The 18,920-nt window shown below is 57.3% G+C and overlaps 1 protein-coding gene across 1 annotated transcript in view; it reads right to left on the reverse strand.

The window, feature by feature from the left end:
- Positions 1–16,252, reverse strand: part of PLEC (plectin) — a 120,459-nt gene extending 104,207 nt beyond the window's left edge. The window contains exon 1 of the mRNA XM_053395664.1: positions 15,733–16,252. Coding sequence (XP_053251639.1) covers positions 15,733–16,237 — 505 coding nt within the window. The 5' untranslated portion in view covers positions 16,238–16,252. The remainder of the gene's footprint in view (positions 1–15,732) is intronic.
- Between the last annotated feature and the right edge of the window lie 2,668 nt (positions 16,253–18,920).

Consider the following 18,920-nt stretch of genomic DNA (forward strand, 5'->3'; position numbering starts at 1 on the left):
CCTTCTAAATCCAGCTGGCGGAGCGTCTGGGAATCAGTGTGTTTTCACATGAGTAGAATGTGCCCTTTTATTTAAAATGCATCTCTGGGTTATTTGTGGGGCATAGGAATTCGTTCATTTCCCCCCCCAAAAAAAAATATAGTCTGGCCCCCAACAAGGTCTGAGGGACAGTGGACCGGCCCCCAGCTCAAAAAGTTTCCTGACCCCTGGTCTAGGTTGTTTGTGCCCTTGTTTTTATTTTCGTTTTTTCCCGTTTTCTCCCCCCCCCCCATGCTTTTTATTGAGTTTTCTTTAACATAAACAAACAAAATAAATACTCTAAAATACAACAGTCATATGTCCACTTATTTCGTTTTTAATGTTTGTTTTCTGTAAGTCACTTTGAGTTCACCTTGGCAGGGGAACTCCACTAATAAATAATATTAATAATGCCACATCAGCCTAGAGAAAAGGGGGGGGCATGGGGTCAAAAAGCACAAGGGCGCAAAGCACCAGCCTCAGGACCAACGAATATCAGAATTTGGGCCCCACTCAGCCCCAGCCCCTGAAAGAAGGGGATGCTGGACTAGAAGGGCCATTGGCAGGTCTTAATGGTCAGGGGTCCCTTTACCTTTACCAGTCACCTGTGGGGAAACCAGCAAGCAGGAATCCCCTCCACGGGTCCCAGGGCAGAGCAGAGCCATCAGGGCAAATAGCCATCATAGTCCTCCCTAGGTATTTGTCTCCTCCTCTCTTAAGGCCATCCCTGCCTCCTGGGGGAGCAAATTCCACACTAACTCTTCACTGATTCTCCCCACACGCAGCTTCACTGAAGGCCCACAAGTCCCCAGGTATGTCCAGAGGGAGAGTGGAATCCCGGGGGCTGTGAAGAGCTCCCACTGCCTGGCCTGAGGCCAGTCCCTCTCCCCCCCCCCCCAGCCTGCCTCTTCCCCACAGCAGTCTGGTCTGTGGTCTGGTGAGGGAGAAACAGGCCCATTAGCAGCAGCCACAGTAACCAGGCCTCTTATTTGGTTTCCAGGATAAACAGCCTCCCTCGGCGCTCACCAGCTTGCAGACAGAAGCTGCGCCATCTAAAAATAGACCCAAGCCAGAACTGGGTGGGGCAGCCCCTCCCCGATTGCCTTGCCCCACAGGGCCCCCACCGGCACAGGGGCCAGGCACCCCCTGGAAAGCCAGCAGCCCTGTGCGGAGTCCAGAGGTGACCTCCACGGCAGTCAAGAATCTGGACACACCCTGGAAGCTGATGCGTCCTGGCAGGTGCGACCTTGACGGGGTGGGGGGAGGGCAGCGGCAGCCCCCCCCCCAGCAGGCCTGGCAAGGGGCCAAGGACAGCCACATAGGGAGGCAGGCAGGCAGGTGGCAAACAGCAAAAAGCGGAAGTTTTCTGCCCAGAAACAGGCTGCAGCCCAACAGGGATTAGCAGAATCAGCAGGGCGCAGCCAGAGAGGAGAATCTCTGTCAGATGGCTCAGCTGCACCCCCACCTGACAGAAGCAGGAGGAGCTGGAAGTCCCTCTACCTCCCCTGCCTATTCCACACACCCCCCAAGACCTCCATCAACACTGGTCAGAGTCCATGTCAATTCTGCACTGTGTGGAACATTCAGCACAGACCGCCTGCAGGCTGAGCTTTGGGGCAGCAGTGCTCAGGAACCCAGAGGCCACACACACTCACCCCTCCCCAGGCCCGCCTGCTTCATTGCCCAAGCTGTCCTTTGCCCTCCACCTGTCAAAAAAACCCCATTCCCTCCGCTGCTCTGTCAGCTCCTGATCATAGCTGTCAACTTTTCCCTTTTTTTAAGGGAAATTCCCTTATTCCGAATAGGATTCCTCGCAAGAAAAGGGAAAAAGTTGACAGCTATGCTCCTGATCTGCCAAAATGATCAGGGGGCTGAAGCAGAAACACAGAGAGGGCCCCAAAACGCTCTCTCCCCCTGCACACACTGAGACACAAACCCCTCAAGTGCTGTAAGTAGATGCCACCATGGAACAACAACAACACAAAACACACACTTTAGTATGTAGTATTTAACATTAGCAACCACAGGGGTAGATTCACTGGAGGGGCAAAGCTTGCAGTGGGGGTTGGGGCCCAGGCGACACCCCCCCACTCCGGGCTGTTGCTTGCAACAACTTACAGTCCTGGGGCAAGGAAAGGCTCCAGCTCACCCACGAGGAGGCCTGGGCAGAGAGGACTCTGTGAGCCATTGCCCTGGAGGTCAAAGGCAAAAGGTTAGACAAGCGCAGGAGCCGCCGTGGTCCAGAGAGACAGCAGGAAGCAGGAGGCGTCGGGATTCCCCACTTTGGGGGAGCCTGAAAGCGCCCCACTCCCCACTGGCACAGCAGCTTCCATGGGCTACAATTCGGGCTTCAGATTCTAGAGAAAAGTCAAGTAAGAGGTGGAACTCTATAAAATTATGCACAATGTGGAGAGAGTGGATGGGGAAGGGTTTTTCCCTTCGGTCCAGTATATCTAAAGGAGCGTTTCCACCTCCATCATTCTACCCGGACACTGAGGTCCAGCGCCGAGGGCCTTCTGGCGGTTCCCTCCCTGCGAGAAGCCAAGTTACAGGGAAGCAGGCAGAGGGCCTTCTCGGTGGTGGCACCCGCCCTGTGGAACGCCCTCCCACCAGAGGTCAAAGAGAACAACTACCAGAATTTTAGAAGACATCTGAAGGCAGCCCTACTTAGAGAAGCTTTTAATGTTTGGTGTATTACAGTATTTTAATATTTTTTCGGAAGCCACCCAGAGTGGCTGAGGAAGCGCAGCCAGATGGGCAGGGTATAAATAATAAATTATTATTATTATTATTATTATTATTATTATTATTATTATTATTATTATTATTACTGCTGCTACTACTACTATTATTATCTCTCACAGCACCAGGATGTGTGGACTTCCAGGGAAGCTGAATGTTGGCAGGTTCAGGGCGGCGCCAAAGGAAGGACAAAGGAAGAAGGCCGCGATGGTCACCAACTGAAATAGCTTTAAAAGAGGACTGGGCAAGTTCATGCAGGAAAAGGCTAGCCAAGGCTCCTGGCTGCAGTGACTACGCTCTCCCTCCACCCTTGGAGAGCTGCTGCCAGGAACCAGGAGAGAGGGGGCGGCTGCTGCTGCTGCCCCCACATCCTGCTGGTGGGTTTATTATTACTAGTAGTACCAGTAGTAAAGGTAAAGGACCCCTGGACAGTTAAGTCCAGTCAAAGGCGACTCTGGGGTTTTGGCACTCATCTCGTTTTCAGGCTGAGGGAGCCAGCGTTTGCCCACAGACAGCTTTCCGGGTCATGTGGCCAGCAGGACTAAACTGCTTCTGGCACAACGGGACACCGTGATGGAAACCAGAGTGCACGGAAGTGCCATTTACCTTCCTGTCACAGCAGTACCTGTTTATCTACTTGCACTGTTTGGCATGCTTTCAAACTGCTAGGCTGGAAGGAGCTGGGAGAGAGCAATGGGAGCTCACCCCGTCGCGGGGATTTGAACCACAAGTCCAAGAGGCTCAGTAGTTTAGACCACAGCACCACCTGCTCTCCTAGTAATAGTAGCAATAGTACTCCACCCATCTTGACTAGGTTGCCCCAACCACACTGGGTGGTTTCCAACACACATAAAAACATAATAAAATGTTAAAAGGCTTCCCTGAACAGGGCTGCCTTCAGATGTTTATTTTCTTGACATCTGATAGGAGGGCGTTCCACAGGGTGGGCTCCACTACCGAGAAGGCCCTTTGCTGGTTCCCTGTAGCTTCACTTTTCACAGTGAGGGAAGGAGCTGGACCTCCATGTCCAGGCTGGACGATGGGGGTGGAGATGCTCCTTCAGGTCTACAGGGCCATTTGGGCATTTGATTGGATGAACAGGATGCTGAGTGGGCTTTTTGCCTAATTCAGGAGCTTAGCTCGTCTGCCAGGCCAGGGACTGTTTCCTTGAGCACTGAACCACCACAAGTGATGCAGCAAAATAGTACATATATAAAGAGAAGCCTGGCCCTGCCATTCTTCCCCCATCCAAGTCACAGAATGTTGTGCCTCCCCACCAGGGTGGATAAAAATAAATGACTTTTTGTTAATTAAAAAATGTTTTGCATTTAAATTGGTTTTTTGTATTTAAATTGGATTTTTAAAATAAAATGCTTGGGGGGGGAATCTTTCTAAAGATAGTTTTCTATTTAAGTTACTTTATAGTCCAAAGGTTATTCATCAGGAAATAAGGATTTGTTTTAAGTTTTTCATGTGTGCTAAAATTCAGTCCAAGTTTTGTTTTTTTTAAAAATTGTTTAACCACATCAGTTAACAAACATGGATACATATGCTACAATGTTATTGTTTTAGTTAAATAAATGGTTTAAGTCGTTATTAAGGAAGCGATTATTTTTCTCCTTCCAATAAAGTATAGCAGAAAAGTTGTCCAAATATAAACAGTTAACTTATTAAACCTCACAATAATTTCATAATTATCAGTCAATGTATTTGGTTATAATAGTATAACCAAATCCGAAATTTTTGATGTAACTGTAAAAACTAAACTGAAAAATTATGATTCCAAAAATGAAGCTTTCATCCGGTTCCCCACCCTGCCAGCCTCCCTTCCACGTAGGTCCCCAACCGCCACCGGCAGTTTCAACGCAAGGAAGCTCCAATTTCACTGTGCGCTACCAGACTGCGGTTTCCTGATCACTTGATGTGTGTTTTGGGGGGAGGAGGCTGCCATGGCAATGGGGGAAGGCCCCACCCACACTGGTGCCCGGAATGAGTGGCAGAGTGGCAGAGATTCCGAGAAAACCACCAGCTCAGCTTCTGACAGAAGGGGCAGAGGCGAAACAGGAGTTGTGGGCAGCCATAGGAACCTCTGCATTTGTGTCACAAAAGTCAGGACATCACTAGCAGCAGGACCCATGCGTGGGGCACCAAGGCCTGCGCCAGACATGGGACCTGCAGGTGTTAAGACACGGAAGGGGGTCTCCCACATGCAATATTTGTTTGTTTGTTAAAGTATAGAAGCCTCTTGCAAAACAGCAGCGTATTGTACAGAAACCACAAAAAAACCTTTAAGAGCAGGAATAGAACCACCATGAAGACGGCACAATTTTCCCGAGCTGAAAACCCTGTGGCACCCGAAGCCCAAGCTTAAGGGTGGGCTTTGGTTCTGCAGCACCAAGGAAAGATGCACTCTGCACATGCTCAGAGAAAGTCCCAGACTGAGCCCTGGACTCCTGCTTTGTCTGGGCACAGCACTGCTTGCCAAACGGCACCACAGAACCGGGCCTATGGGAGGGGGGGGCAGCTGTGAAATCGGAGCTGAATGCAGCATGACTGGGCAGCGTGGCTGGGCCCAAGAGAAGCAGGGAAGGCGGGGGGGCCTCTCTCCAGGCTCCCCCACTCTGGGAAACAGCTGGGGGCAGCAGCAGCTGGCAGGGGGAACAGAGCCCAACAAGGATGCCAGCTCAAAAGGCTGGCTGGCACATGATCCCCCTGAGAAGGATGGGGGGGGGGAGAGAGCACCCAGTGGTGACACTGCTATGCAACTCCAGCCTTTAGCTTGGGGGGGGGGGGAGAGAAAGCACAGCAAGTACAGACACCTTTGCCCCAGAGACCCTGCAGGACAACAGAGGAGGAAGCCAGGAGCACAGTCCTTCCCCCTCCTGCCCCAAAGCGCAGCCAGAGAAGCAGCCTGGCTCCTCCCCGCCCTTTTGAAAACATGCTCAGAGGCTGCCACCTGCGCTGTCTGGCACAGCCCCACCCAAGCTGAGGCACAGGTGCTGCTAAGAGGTGACCATGCCCAGCTGGCATCAAAAGGAGAAGGCTGCTGGTGCCCCAAGGAGCGTGTGGCAGAGGGGTGGGGCTGGCATGCTTTTATGCGAGCCATGATGCCACTTCCCTTGCCAGTCCTCTGTTCCCTGGGACCCTCAAGGGAAAGGTGTGCTGTGCCTGCTAGAACAGAATGAACAAGGCGGCGCTGCTGCTGCTGCTAACGGCCAAAAAAAAGACATTACGCATGTGGAGCCCTGAGCAGCTGGCAGGAGAGGGTTAAACTCTCCCTCATCCTCCCCCTCCCCAATTTCCCACTGAAAATCACCCCTCCCCAAAGTGCTTTTGCTACCAGAACAAACTGTGCCATTGAAATGCATTCTCCTGCTCCCCCAGCAAAGAGCTCTGATGCCCAGTGCCCCACACATTTGTGTGGGATCAACACAGAACTGCCAAATGCCACATTCCTTCATCTGAAAGGTCACTGGCACATGTGAGGGCGGCATCGTAGGTGGCCCCAGAAGTGAGATCTGGGGGTCTGACAGACAGACACTGACCCCCTTGCAGAAGACCAGGCGGCATCCCAAACAGAAAACTAAAACAGGAATGTTTGGCCAAAACAGATTCTGCCTCCTCAGTGCCCCCCAAGGGGGAAGTGTCCTCTCCGGAGATGGTCAGGTGGCATCAGAAGTGGCACTGGAAAATATTCCAGGGGAGGCAATGACGTCATCAACCAGGAACATCACTTTCACTGTCCAGAAATTAACCTCCTCCTTCCCGCACTTCCAACAGAAATTCAATCCTACTGATCTTTAGGCAAAGCTTTGCTGCTCCCATTTAAAAGCCAGAGAAGCAGCAGCAGCAGCAACAGCAACAGCTGCCACCCCTTCCTCCTTCCTGGGGGGACACCTGCTCATTCTCCCCCCCCCCCCGTACCTACAACTAAACCTGCCCTTTGTCCCACTCCTCTTGCCCCCACCCAAGTGGGCAGCTGCTGCTGCTGAAACATGCAATGAAGGCCCCCCCACCAGCCATTCCTTGTGGGTTCTGGCAGACCCCCAAGGGCAGTGGAGACAGCCTTGCCGGGTCAGCACCCAGAGAGCAGCAACTCCCCAAGAGAGACCCTCTCCAGCCCCACAAGCAGCTGGCCCAGTGCTGTGCCTGCATTCCCCCCACCTGCCTCGGCAGAGGTAATTCCAGAGTCCAGCGCAGGACACAGCCTGACGTCACGGCTCTCAGAAGGGAACTAACTCCGCAGACCTCATTCTGCTACTATCTAGAAGATGCTCCAGCCTGGAGTCACGGAGAAAAGCCACTCCGACCTGGGTGGCATCCAGTGGGGCAGTTTGAGAGGCCACTTGGTGGAGCCCCACGAGGAGGAGAGTGCAGCGTCTTACCCCAGCTACTCTCGCTGAGGAGGAAGACTCTGAGACTCCCATCTCCCTGGAGAGCCAGTGGAAGCGGAGTGATGGGCTTCCTAGCCAGGCTGGCTGCGCTGCACCAGGTCAGCAGCAGGAGGCGCCCTGCTCCCCCTCTCATCACAACAGCCTTGCAAGGTAGGTCGCCTTGAGCGCGGCCCCCAACCAAGCTCAGCCAGCGGCACTGAAGGCAGCGAAGGGACCCAAAGAGCTTTCGACCTGAAGGCGGCACCCAAAAGCCGCCAAGCAGGGGTCCACGGAATCGGAGACCAGGAGGGTCACCTAGTCCAACCCCCTGCAATGCAGGGCTCTTTTGCCCAGCGTGGGGCTCCGACCCACAACTCTGCGGTCCAGAGTCCCCACTCTACCGACCGAATCATTATCCCTTCGTTGCACAAGACGCCGCCGACTGACAACCGACGGAGCGGCTCTCCTGCCCAAGGCCGGCTTCTCGGCACGCGGGCGCGCCTTCCAGCCACGCAGGGGTTAATGGGCGCGCGCCCACGTGTCAGTGTTTGGTTGCCGGGGGGGGAGGGGGAGCTCGGTCGCCTCGCCCCGCCCCTCGGCGCGCCCCCGCCCGCCCGCCTGTCCTCGGGGCCCCAGCGCCGCCCGCGCGCCCTCTCGCCACTCACCGTCCTGGCCGGGGCTCCCCGCGCGGCGCCGGTACCAGACCAGGGCCAGCGTGAGCGCGTGGCCGGCCACCACCAGCGACGGAAAGAGGTTGCCGCCGCCGGGATCCATGGCGGAGGCCGCGGGCGACGCCGAGCAGGGCACGGAGGTGCTCCGACGGCAGCAGCAGCCGCTACGCCGAGTCCCTGGCGCTGAGCGAGCGGCCGCCCCGCCCGAGCCGCCAGCGCAGGATCCTCCTCCTCCGCCTCCCGGGGCAGCCCGCAGGCCCGCCCCCCTCGGCCCGCCGCCCGCACTGCGGAGCCGCCGGAGCCCGGCCTAGCCCGGCGCAGCCTCGACGGCGCGAGCCGGCCCCGCCGCTGTCCCTGCGCAGGCAGCGCTCAAGGTTACCCGCGCGCCTTGACCACTCCCTTCGCCCTCGCCAGGGCAGAGCCCAGCGCCTTGGCACGCCCTCCCCCTCCGCTTAGCTCTGCCCCTTTGATCCAACCATTAGGCAGCGCAGCCACAAGACCGAGGGAGGCAAGGAAGGAGAATCGCGGGCTTCGCTCGCGCCAGGCCTGATGCCCACCCTGCCAAGTGCGCTTCGCATTCCCCGGAGCCAAGCGGGAGGGCGAGCGCGGCGCTGCCCCGGGTGGGCCTCTCCCCCCTCCATCAATCACGGCCGGCAGCGGCCAAGCTTTTTATAACTGCCAGGAACTCGCCCGGCCGGCGCCAGTGCCTCCCCGCTCGGCCGTCCGAGACCCTCGGCTTACCCGGCACGATCTTCATGGGGGAGCCGCTGTCCCGGAGGGCACCCCCCGGCCGCGCAAGAGGAGCAGCTACAGGACGCGGCAGCGGCAGCCCCCGAGTGAGGGTCCGGAGCTGCGGGCTTCACGACACCGCCAGCCCCCGCGGGTCCCCCGTGGCTGTTGGGGAGGGGGCAGTGGCGCAGGCGGGCCTATAAATAGCCCGGCGACGGCCAGGACGGGCCTTGTCACGGCTCTCGAGTTAGAACATTACACCGGAGCGAGGAGGAGGAGGAGGAGGAGCCAGGCTGCGCTCGGCCAGGGACCCCACAGCGCAGCTGCCCCCTCCCCGGCGCGGCAGGCACCTGTGCGCGCCCCCTCGGACAAAGGCGCCGCCGGGCGCGCCTGCCTCAGCCGGGCCTCCGCCGCAGTTTCTCCTCCTTCCTGACCCTCACTCTAGGGGCGAGGGGTGCTCTCCGCAAGCATCTTCCTACAGTGGGGTTGGTAGGGGGCTTCCACCCCCAGCCCAGGTCCTGCGCCGCTCGCGGGAGAGATCCTCTCCCTTGAGCCAGCGGCGAAGCTGCTTCGAAGGAATTGGCGCATAAGGAGCAGCGGGCCGAGGGTTGGAATGTCAGGTTTGGGGGTGACGGGGTATGCTCCGTACCCACCTCAAACGCCCTTCATGTGAGTGGCACTCTCACCCATCGCCCTCCAGCAGGGCTTGGTCTTTGCGCCAGGAGAGGACACTCCGTCCAGCCTCACCCAGGGGAGAATTCCAGGTCAGGGCATCGAAGCAACGGGAGGCAAGACCCGCTTCCAACAGCCTTGAAAGGCAAGGAGTGGCCGCTTGGAAAGGGGAAAGGTTGCACCGTCGTCGTCCTCGTAAAAATGCTATAAATGTATCTGCGGGGCTGGCATGTAACCTTTGCTGCCCTTCAGCAGCACCCCACAGCCAGCGGGGGGGTTAATCCTGACGCCACAGGGCGGTCAAGCACCTGGGTCCACCCAGGAGGTGGTTCTGATGTAGGAGAGAGATGAGGTGCCCGCGAAGGTTCTGCTCTATGCGAAAGAATCGGAGTCAATTAGTTGAGAACAATTAAGGCAGCGGCATTGCAGGGAGACCACCCAAGGGTAGTTTGTCATTCATTGGAATCTAAGGGCAGGTGGAGGATTCCTAAGCTGTTCATTCCAACCCTCTGCCAGCCCCAGGGCACCCCCAAAGGCTGGTGGGTGTCCAGCCTCTCTGCTCCAGTAAGGAAGAGCCCACCAGATCCCTGGGCAGTTGGGTCAAAAGAAGAGCCTGCAGGATCAGGCCAGTGACCCCTCTGGTCCAGCATCCTCTTCTCTGCTCAACAAGATGACAAACTGTGAATCCCGCAAGCTGGATCTGTGCACAACAGCCACCCCCTGCTCACCGGAGATTCCCAGCACAAGCTGCCTTCTCCTCCACCCCTAAAAGCTCAAGAAGTTCCCGGGAAAGCTTTCCTCTCCCTCTTGTGACTTGAGCCCCTTAGATCTAGCCTCTCCTTGCCTTCTGGGGCTGAGAAAATGAGCCTGGACCCTCCTCTCTGAACCAGCCCTTGAAGTAGCTATTGAGCCGCCCCAGAGGTTTCTCTGCCCAAGGCTAGATGCGCAATAATTCCTTCAACATTTCCTTTCAAGTTAAATTACATTTTTCTCTCTCCTTTCCTTTGAGGAGCCTGGTGTGTGCCTGTCAAATGTAAGCGATCCTCCTCACACCTTTCACTTCTGGCAGGGATCTAAAGTGCTTGCCTGGAGTCCTAGCTGCTTGATTTGTGTGGAGGGGAGGGGTACATCTCCACCCCCTTTGCTGGCAGTGGGCCTTACTTCCAAGTAAACATAAATGAACAGGATTAGGTTGCAATCCACAAACAAGTTCTGTGATTGGCTAGACATTTTGGCTACAAGTCCTGGCCCGATGACTTTCTACTGAGGAGGACCTCATTCAAAAGTACCAGCACTCTCTCTAAGTCCCAGAGGCTGGAGTCTGCACAGACGCGTCTCCAGAAGTGGACAAACCTTCATCAGGATGCAAACTAGGCCTAATAGACAAAATTATAAACTAACAAATCACCAGGCTCAGATGAAATGAGTAAGCATACAGTAGAACAAGCCTTGCTAAAGAAAAGCCAGCCTGGCTTCTGGAAGGACATGTCCTGTCTCACAAACCTATTAGAGGTCTCAGAGAGTGTCAACAAACATCAACATCCGTACTTGGGACTTTTAAACAGCTTTCAGCTGAATAAGAATAAGAGGAGATATCCTCTTGTGGATCAGGAATTGTTTAAGTAAAAGGAAGCAATAGCAATAAACAGAGCAGCAATAAATAGACAGGGGGCTGGCGATGCGCTCCCCCCCCCCCATTCCTCTTCCTCCGCCACTAGATGAAGGAAGTAGAGTTCCTCAAGGATCAGTATTGGGGCCTGTGCTTTCAACTTGTTCATAAACATTCTAGAGTTAGGTGGTCAAGTTTGCTAACAATAATAATCTAAGGTCATTAAAACAAAGAGATTTGGTACTTAAAACAAAGGCCCTCCAAACTGAGTAAATGGGTGGTAAAATGGCCAATGCAATTCAATATGAATAAGTGTAAAGTATTGGCGCAAAAAAAAATATCTTCATTTCACTTAATATGCTCATGGGATCTGAACTGGCCACAACTGACCTTGGGGTCAGTGGATCGCTCAATGAAGACTTTGACCCAGGAGCAGCAGTTGTGAAAAAAGGTGAATTCCATGCTCAGGATCAATAGGGAGGAATTGAAAATAAAGCTGCCAATATCAGCAGGCTATTAAAGAAATCTATGGTGCAACTGCATGTGGAATACTGTCCACAGTTCTGGCTGCATTACCTCAAAAAGGACCCTGCAGAAGTGGATAAGGAGAAGTTCTTCTCCATCTCTCATAACACTGAGGAAGCTGATGTTGAGAGCCCCAGACCAAGTCCTTCTTCCCGCCTCAAGAGCACAAGCTCCAGGGTGCGCTCAGCCAGACTGGCTCTCTCCAGAGGTCCCATTCAGGCTCTCTTGCCTTGCATGTTTAGAACACACCAGCAGACTATGGTAAGGTTGAAACCAGGCCCAGGTGAGGGAGCCGCCATCCAGCATTTTAGAGTAACCCACCCTCGCCTGAAGGGAAGAGGAGAAAGTGAGAGCTCCCCCATGCCAGGAGGAGACCCAGGTATGTAACTGAAGCTCCGCCACTCCTAGTGGCTTCTTAGCTTTTTAAATTATTGCTGTTAGTAGCATTATTACTGCTGCTACTACCTTGAGACCCCAACTTTTCTTCAAGGTACTCAAGGTGTCTTGGGTGCTTCTCTCTCGCCCCAATGCAGAAGGTCCTGGAGACCCCAGCAGCATCTCCAGGCAGGCCTGGGACAGATTCTCATCTGAAAATCCTGGAAAATGGCTGCCTATGGCATGGATCTGAACCCAGGTCTCCCAGACCCTAGGCTAACTCTCTGACCCCACCGCCCCGGCTCTTAGGCAGCTTCACAGGAAAACTGAAAACAACCCTGCCAACCAGTCCAGGCACAGGCCAAGCACTTGTGGGTCAAAGGAGAAGGAGGTCTGGGGGTCGAGACCCCACCCCTGTTGCCCTGGAGAGCAGCTGATGATTAGACTTGGCAGGGGTGGGCTAGACTGTTAGGAAGCCACAAGGACACTTTGTGGCTGGAAAAAGGACTTGAGTAGCAACCATCTCATTGCAGCAAGCTCCACAGAACAAAGTAGAAAAATCCTCACCAGCCCCTTCCTGGTTACGTTAGGGAGAGGCTGGCTGGTGGTTTTTATTTGCTCAATACATGTCACTCCATTGGAAGAGCAGCTCCTCTCTGAAACCTTCCTCAGCTTCCAGCTCCCCCCTCCCTTGCTTCCGCCAGGCTCTCCAGGGGCAGCCGATGAGGTCCTCCTGCCCAATGGGGAATTGCTCTGGTCAAGCCAACCTAGAGCTGCCCAGGAACTTGGAGACCAAACTTCCAGCAACTGCACACACAGCTTGCAGTCACCCAAACCAGTCTTGCCTGCAGGGGGTGCCCTGTGCTCTCGCAACATCTGCCAAGGGGGCAGCCCCTGAAGCCCTTCCCCAGCGGATGAATGGCAGGCAGGGAGCATTTACATCTGTTCACCTCCTGCGGAGGGAAACTGCAGAGGCCTCAAATCAGGGCCAGTTTGGAAGAAGCAGCTGCAAAAGGAAGCCAGATGGGGCAGAGGGAGGGAGGGAGGGAGGGGTGCGCCACGCCCTAAAGGAGCAGGAAGAGGCTGACTCTCGAAAGGGGGAACACTCCACCCCCCTCTTCTGTTCCCGCCCAATTGTGGCTGCAGGGTCCTTCTCCAAAGCATGGCCTGTCCCAAGCCCTTCCTTGGAGCTCCTCCCAGGCATATAATGCCCCCCCCCCGCCGCATACACCTAAGGGAGACGCAGGGCATTATCTCCTTGTGTTCCTTCACAGAACTGATGCCAGCTGTTGGCAGCTGGGGAAAAGTGAGGCAGCCTGGAAAAGAAGAGGCTGGGAGCTGGGGCTCTTTTGCAGGAGCAGAGGGGTTTGCCTTGAGGGGGGGGTGTCTCCATGCAGACCATCTCGCTGGAGAGCTAGCCCAGCAGACTCGGGAGCCCCTCCTGAACACAGCAGAGAGGCACTCGGGGCTCCATCCTGTGCCAAGAGGATGCCTGTGGCACCTGGGTTCTGGGCGAGAAGACCTGGCATCGGATGTTCTGCCTTGCAGCTCAGAAGGCGGCTGCACTTCCTGTCCTCCTCCTCTGCCTCTTTCCCAGAGATCTGCCTCTCAGTCAGGCGGCTCCAGGCGCCACCTTCCCCCCTCCCCTCTTTCCCCCAACCCAAATGCCACAGGACAGCGCGCTGCCCTACCTTGCCCCTGCTGGATCAGGTCTTCCATAAAGTAGCGGCCATCCTCCCAGTCCAGGGCTGGAGCTGCCATCCTGCTGCTGCTGCTGCTGCTGCTGCTGCTGCTGCTGCTGCTGCTGGGAGAGTGCGGAGCGCACCTTCCCTTCCCGCCAGATCCTGCCTCCCCGCCCCAGCCAGGACAAGCCCGTGCAGAGCCCCACAGCCGCCGCCGCCGCGGAAGCCCCTCTTTGCCCGCCCCAGTAGCAGCAGCAGCAGCAGCAGCCACACCCCACAGGCCTCGCCTGCCCGCTCCCTCCAGCTCCCCAAATGCGCTCCAGCTGCCCTCCGGGAGCCGCCAGGATTCCTGCGGGGAGCCTTTCGTCCGAGGCTTTGCCTGGGAAAGGGAACTCAAGAGGCAGATGTTGGGACGAGGAGGGGGCGAGGGGGGCACGAAGACTCCTGCAGGAACTGGTGGCCAAAAGAAGCTGGCAGGACTCGGCTCTGGGGAGGGGGCTTTGTGCGCGGTCCCATTCGGCCCTCCTTCTCCCTCCCTCCCACTGCACAGTCTCGCCCCTTCTTTGCACCGGGGAAAAGCAGCCACAGGGGGTGCCCCCCCCAGGCCTGTGCTGCTGAATAGACCCCCCCTCCCGCTTCCTTGATTTTCACTCCCCCAGGCAAAGGGGGCAGGCAGGGGGCGGGCTTATTGAAGCGAGTTCTCTAGCAATGGCAGACATCCACCTGGGGGTCCCCACTCCAGCCACGAAAATAGCTGCTTGGGGCGGCAGCGGGGGGGGGGGATGTTCGGGCCTCCCTCTCTCCCAGGACCAAAGCAACCAAACTCTCCCGGGAGGGTCAGAGGAGGGGGGGGAGGAGCCGCCGCCGGTGACTCACGCTGCTGGAATACAAGGCGGGTGCGCGACGCATTTCCTTCCGCGCGCAACGGAAAGTTGGAGCCCCACATGACCGCGGGGGGCGGCTGATGCCCGGCCCCACCGCCTCCTCGCAGCGGCAAAGGCAGGGCCGACACGTTGCAGCCCTGCCCGGCAAGCGAGCGGCCAGCTGGGGTGGGGAGGGTCGCCAGCAGGAGAGCGCCCTGCGGGGCTGGTGCGGGCAACGGGGGGGGGTATTATTGCAGAAACGCTTTTCCTTCCCGCACACTCCTCACGAGGAGCGCCCTCCAGAAACCTCCCCCCCCCCAAGCTGGAACCAGCAGCCCGCAGGCCCAGGAGATGGGCGAGGCAGCCCCACAGGCTGCGCGCGGAGCGACGTGGAGGGCGGGATGCCGCGGAGCCAGGTCTCAGCCACGCCCTGGGCACAAATGGGCACCCCCCACCCCATCACGCGCAGAGGACCCCCCCCCATCCAACCTGCTCTATCCAGCGCAAGGGCCGCGGGCAGAAGCAGCCAGGCCGGTCCAGGCGAGCGCACCTGCTGCCCCCTTGCCCCCACGCTCGTGCCCCTTTGCCCCCGCACCCCAACCGCTAAGGTACCTTCCTCCGACTTGCCCCCTTTCCTCCGGCGCCCCCTGCGCCGCTTCTTCCGGGGCTCTTCCCCCGCAGGAGGGTCCATGGGGCAGCCCCGGGGCCTTGCTCTGACCTTGGCAAGCAGAAAGACGAGGCGCCGCCACCGGGAGTGGCCGCGAAGAAGCGGCTAAGGATAGCCCGGCGCAGCAGCTGCTGCCCACCTGTCAGCACGGCGGCGCCCCCTCCCTCAGGCACGCCGGATCTCTGGACTTACCCCCCACCCGACACAGCTCACACCCACGTGGCACAGATGCCGGCGGCAAAAGGGCGCCCCAGAAAGCGCGGACTCCCCAACTTCCAGCTGAGCCCGGGGCAAAGGCCTCCCCTTCGCCGCTGCCGCCTTCCACCCCCCCCACTCGCTTCCTTCTAGCTCATCCCAGGCACGTGGAAGCGCGGGAGGGGGTCGCGTTACTGGGCCAGCATCAATGAATGGATGGAAGAATGAATGAAGAAGCCCGCCCTGATGCAACCTCTCACCCCAGATTTTGCAGGGGATGTGGGGCAAATGATCTGGACAGCCCCCCAAGTTCTCCTCCTCCTGAGCCCACAATCACGGAGCAACACAAGCAGCACCAAGGATCAAGAAAGCACCCAAGGGTGCTAGCTAAAAGGTAAGAGGGGGAACAGCCCTGAGCTTTTGGCCCCAAACTACATCTGCCCCCCCCCCACCTCCCAGACATCATGCCCAATTCCTGGCACACCCACCTTCCCCCACCTGGCTTGGGCACTCACCCACCAGCTCTGCCCTCACCCAGCTGCAGCTCACATCCCCCAAAGCAGCTCCTGCCCCATAGCTCCCAGGCCTCCCCCACATGGAGGGCATCTGACCTTCAGCAGGAGGGGCAGCAGAGGCCACCTGTGGCCCTGCCCTGGCAGCAACCAGCTCCATGTGCCCAGCAGGCTCCTCCTTCCGGCGGTACTCCTGGCGTGAGGCCTCCTGGGGCTTCGGGGGGCAGGCCAGTGGGCCTGGCACGGTCTGGGTGCGAGGCGGGCGTGGGCGCGGGGCGGGCCTTGCCATGGCCACGGGGCGGCGGACGCGCTGCAAGGTGGCGGGCACAATCTCTGGCGGCAGGCGCAGGTACTGGCGCAGGTGCGCGATGCCCTCGTCCGTCAGGTACCAGTAGCAGTGGCGCCAGGCAAAGCTCTCGCGCACCAGGCCGCGGGCATGCAGGGAGCCCATGGCCCGCTGGACTTGCAGGTGGGTGATGCCCGGCAGCTGGGGGTGGTAGCTGTGGGGGCGCCGGTCCTTCTGGGCCACCATGACCCCATCGCGGAAGAGCAGCTCGTAGATGGAGCGCAGCTGCTCCAAGGGCATCAGCATGCCAGCCACCATGGCGAAGGCGGCAGGAGAGGAGGAGGCCTAGCCTGGCTCTCCAAAGGGGCAGAAAAGTGTCTGTCTGGCCGGCTGGCTGCCTTCAACAGGAAGCAAGGAGGAAAGGATCCGACCGACCGCCCTCCCCAGGAACCTCAGCCTGGCAAGCTCACAGAAGGCAGCTGAAGCTCCCTCCGAACTCCTCCTCCCCGGCAGCTGAGAGCGGGAGGGGCAGGAGCACATGCCGGCTACTACAACCTCTGCGCCTGCCTTGGAGCTCCCCCACCCACTGGGGGTGGGCACTGCCAGGCCTGACTCAGCAGCAGGAGCAGCAGGGGAGGGAGGGGAGCAGGGCTGGCCAGCCCACAGACTCCTCATGCAGAGCCCCAGGGAGCAGCCGTGCCTCTGAGCGCAAGCAGGAGCCGCTGCTGCTGTCATCAAAGTTTCCTTCAAGTTGGCAGCAGAGGGGTGGGGGGGGCGCCTTCCCTGCCCACAGAGCTCCCACCGCCAAGCGGAGAAGCCACTCCAACCAGGCGGGGGTGGGGTGGGGGAGGCCAGCCTGGGCAGTGAGGAGGGCAGCTGCGGTGGCAGAAGTGGGGGAAGAACAGCTGGGACGCCTTCTGTCCCATGGTGGAAGCCTTCTGACTGAGGGAGGGAGGGAGGCAGGGTGCCCAGAGAAAGCCCAGCCCAGCAGGGTTAACCCTTGGCACCTCAGTAGGCAGAAGAGATTCCTCCCAGCACGCTCCCCAATGCCCAGGAGTGAAAACTGAGGCACAGGAGAGCTCAACCAGTGGGGGAGAAGAGAGAGTTATTTATTTGCTGGCTGGCTTGTTTTATAAAAGATATGCACTGTTTGATCGTTTTTCAAAAAAACCTCAAAGTGGTTTATGAATAAAATGACGTGATCAAGTAACAACTCCTAAAACATTCAAAAGAGAGAGAAAACAGACTGAAAACATACACCAACATCCTACATATGTGAGGGTGCTTGCAGAAACAAGAATGGTTTTAGCAGGCCCCAAAAAGATTACAGTGAAGGTGCCAGTCTGATGTCAATGGGCAGGGAGTTCCAAAGTGTAGATGATGTCACATTAAATGATCAGTTTCTTACATACATGGAATTGGCATCACCTGCAGAAGTGCCAGTTCTTCTGAGTCAAGTGATCAAGTGGGCATACATGGGGTTAAGGTGATATTACAGGTACATTGGTCCCAAGTAGTTAGTAACACTATGAACCTGGTCGGGTGGCAAATCACCTATAATATCCTTGCTAGAGCTGGGCAGAAAGGCTTTGCCCCTCCGTGCCCCTCAGCTGCCCACTCTCCTCACTCCCCCGGGGCTATTTCTGGCACAAGACATGGGTGCTATTTCTATGACTGAATGAGGTTTGCAATGCCCGCCCCCCCAGGCCTCCAATTATAGCCTCAGGCCCAGGCTGTATCAAGCCCTCCCCAACACACACACACTAACGGCACCCCCTCCCCAATTCAAAGCCTGCTTGCCTCCTTCTGCTCCTCCTGAGCCACCTCAGCACCCAACTCCCTCTCCTTGTGCAGAGGAGAGGGACCAAGATGGTCAAGGGGCTGGAAACCAAACCTGATGAGGAATGGTTGAAGAGACGACTGAGAGGCGACATGAGAGCCATCTTCAAAGATCCCAAGGGCTGTCACAGGGAAGAGGGAACATGCCTGTTTTCTCCTACTCTGGAGGGGAGGACTCGAACCCATGGCTTCAAGTGACAAGAAAGGAGATTCCCACTAAACGTCAGGAAGAACTTTCTGACAGTGAGAGCTGTTCATCACTGGACCACTCTCCCTCCAGATGTTGGGGATTATTTTTCCTTTTTAAGCAGAGGTTGGACGACCATCTGTCATAGACGCTTTAGCTGAGATTCCTGCATTTCAGGGGGTTGGACTAGATGATTCTGGGGGTCTAAGTTCTAAGATTTCTCCGCAGGGGGGCCAGAGGATCTGCCCCTAGATAGCCCCCCCCACGAGCTCAGAGTGATAAGTGCAGGTGGCAGAGCTCCTGTTGCCCTCCCCCTTCCTTCGCTTTCCCAAGGCCTCCAGTAGGAGCCATCTCCTTAGAGCCATCTGCACCTCAAGGATCAACCTGGGAACAAAGCCCCCCACCCAGAAACAGGACCTGCCCCCCAGCAAGTGAGCTTTACTTGGAACTGTGTGGAAAATGAAAGGCAGCGCAGCTCTGTTTCAGGAGGGAAGCTGAGCTGAATTTGCCCAGGGCCACACCTGGCGTCCAGGGCAGAGGCGAGGCCACACCTTAGCTCTCATCTCCATCAACACACAGACACAGGCGCACACATCCTTCTCAACGCCAACCCCCCAAGACACGTTCCCAGCCCATCCCTCCAGCCAGTTGGTGCCCATTCCCCCCCCCCATCACTGGGTGAGGAGGTATGACAGCAGGAAAAGCCAGCTCCTTTCCCAGGCTCTCCTGCCCTGCCCCCCCCCCCCCAGGGCAGGTTCCTGAGCTACCAGCCAAGGTCAATATTTGTCCAGGATTTGCCTCTGGCTGCTGCTTCCCCCAAGACCCAGGGAACCCCGCCCAAGGCATGCAGAGCAGACGCTGACTGCCCTCTGGTGATGAGAGAGAACTTACTGCAGACACCTCTGCCCTCATCAGGGGACGAGGGAAAGCACTCTGCATATGCTCAGGGGGCACAACCATGTTTTCACCGCAAAT

This window comes from Podarcis raffonei, chromosome 7, assembly GCF_027172205.1.
Source record: "Podarcis raffonei isolate rPodRaf1 chromosome 7, rPodRaf1.pri, whole genome shotgun sequence".
In the NCBI taxonomy this organism is placed as follows: domain Eukaryota; kingdom Metazoa; phylum Chordata; class Lepidosauria; order Squamata; family Lacertidae; genus Podarcis; species Podarcis raffonei.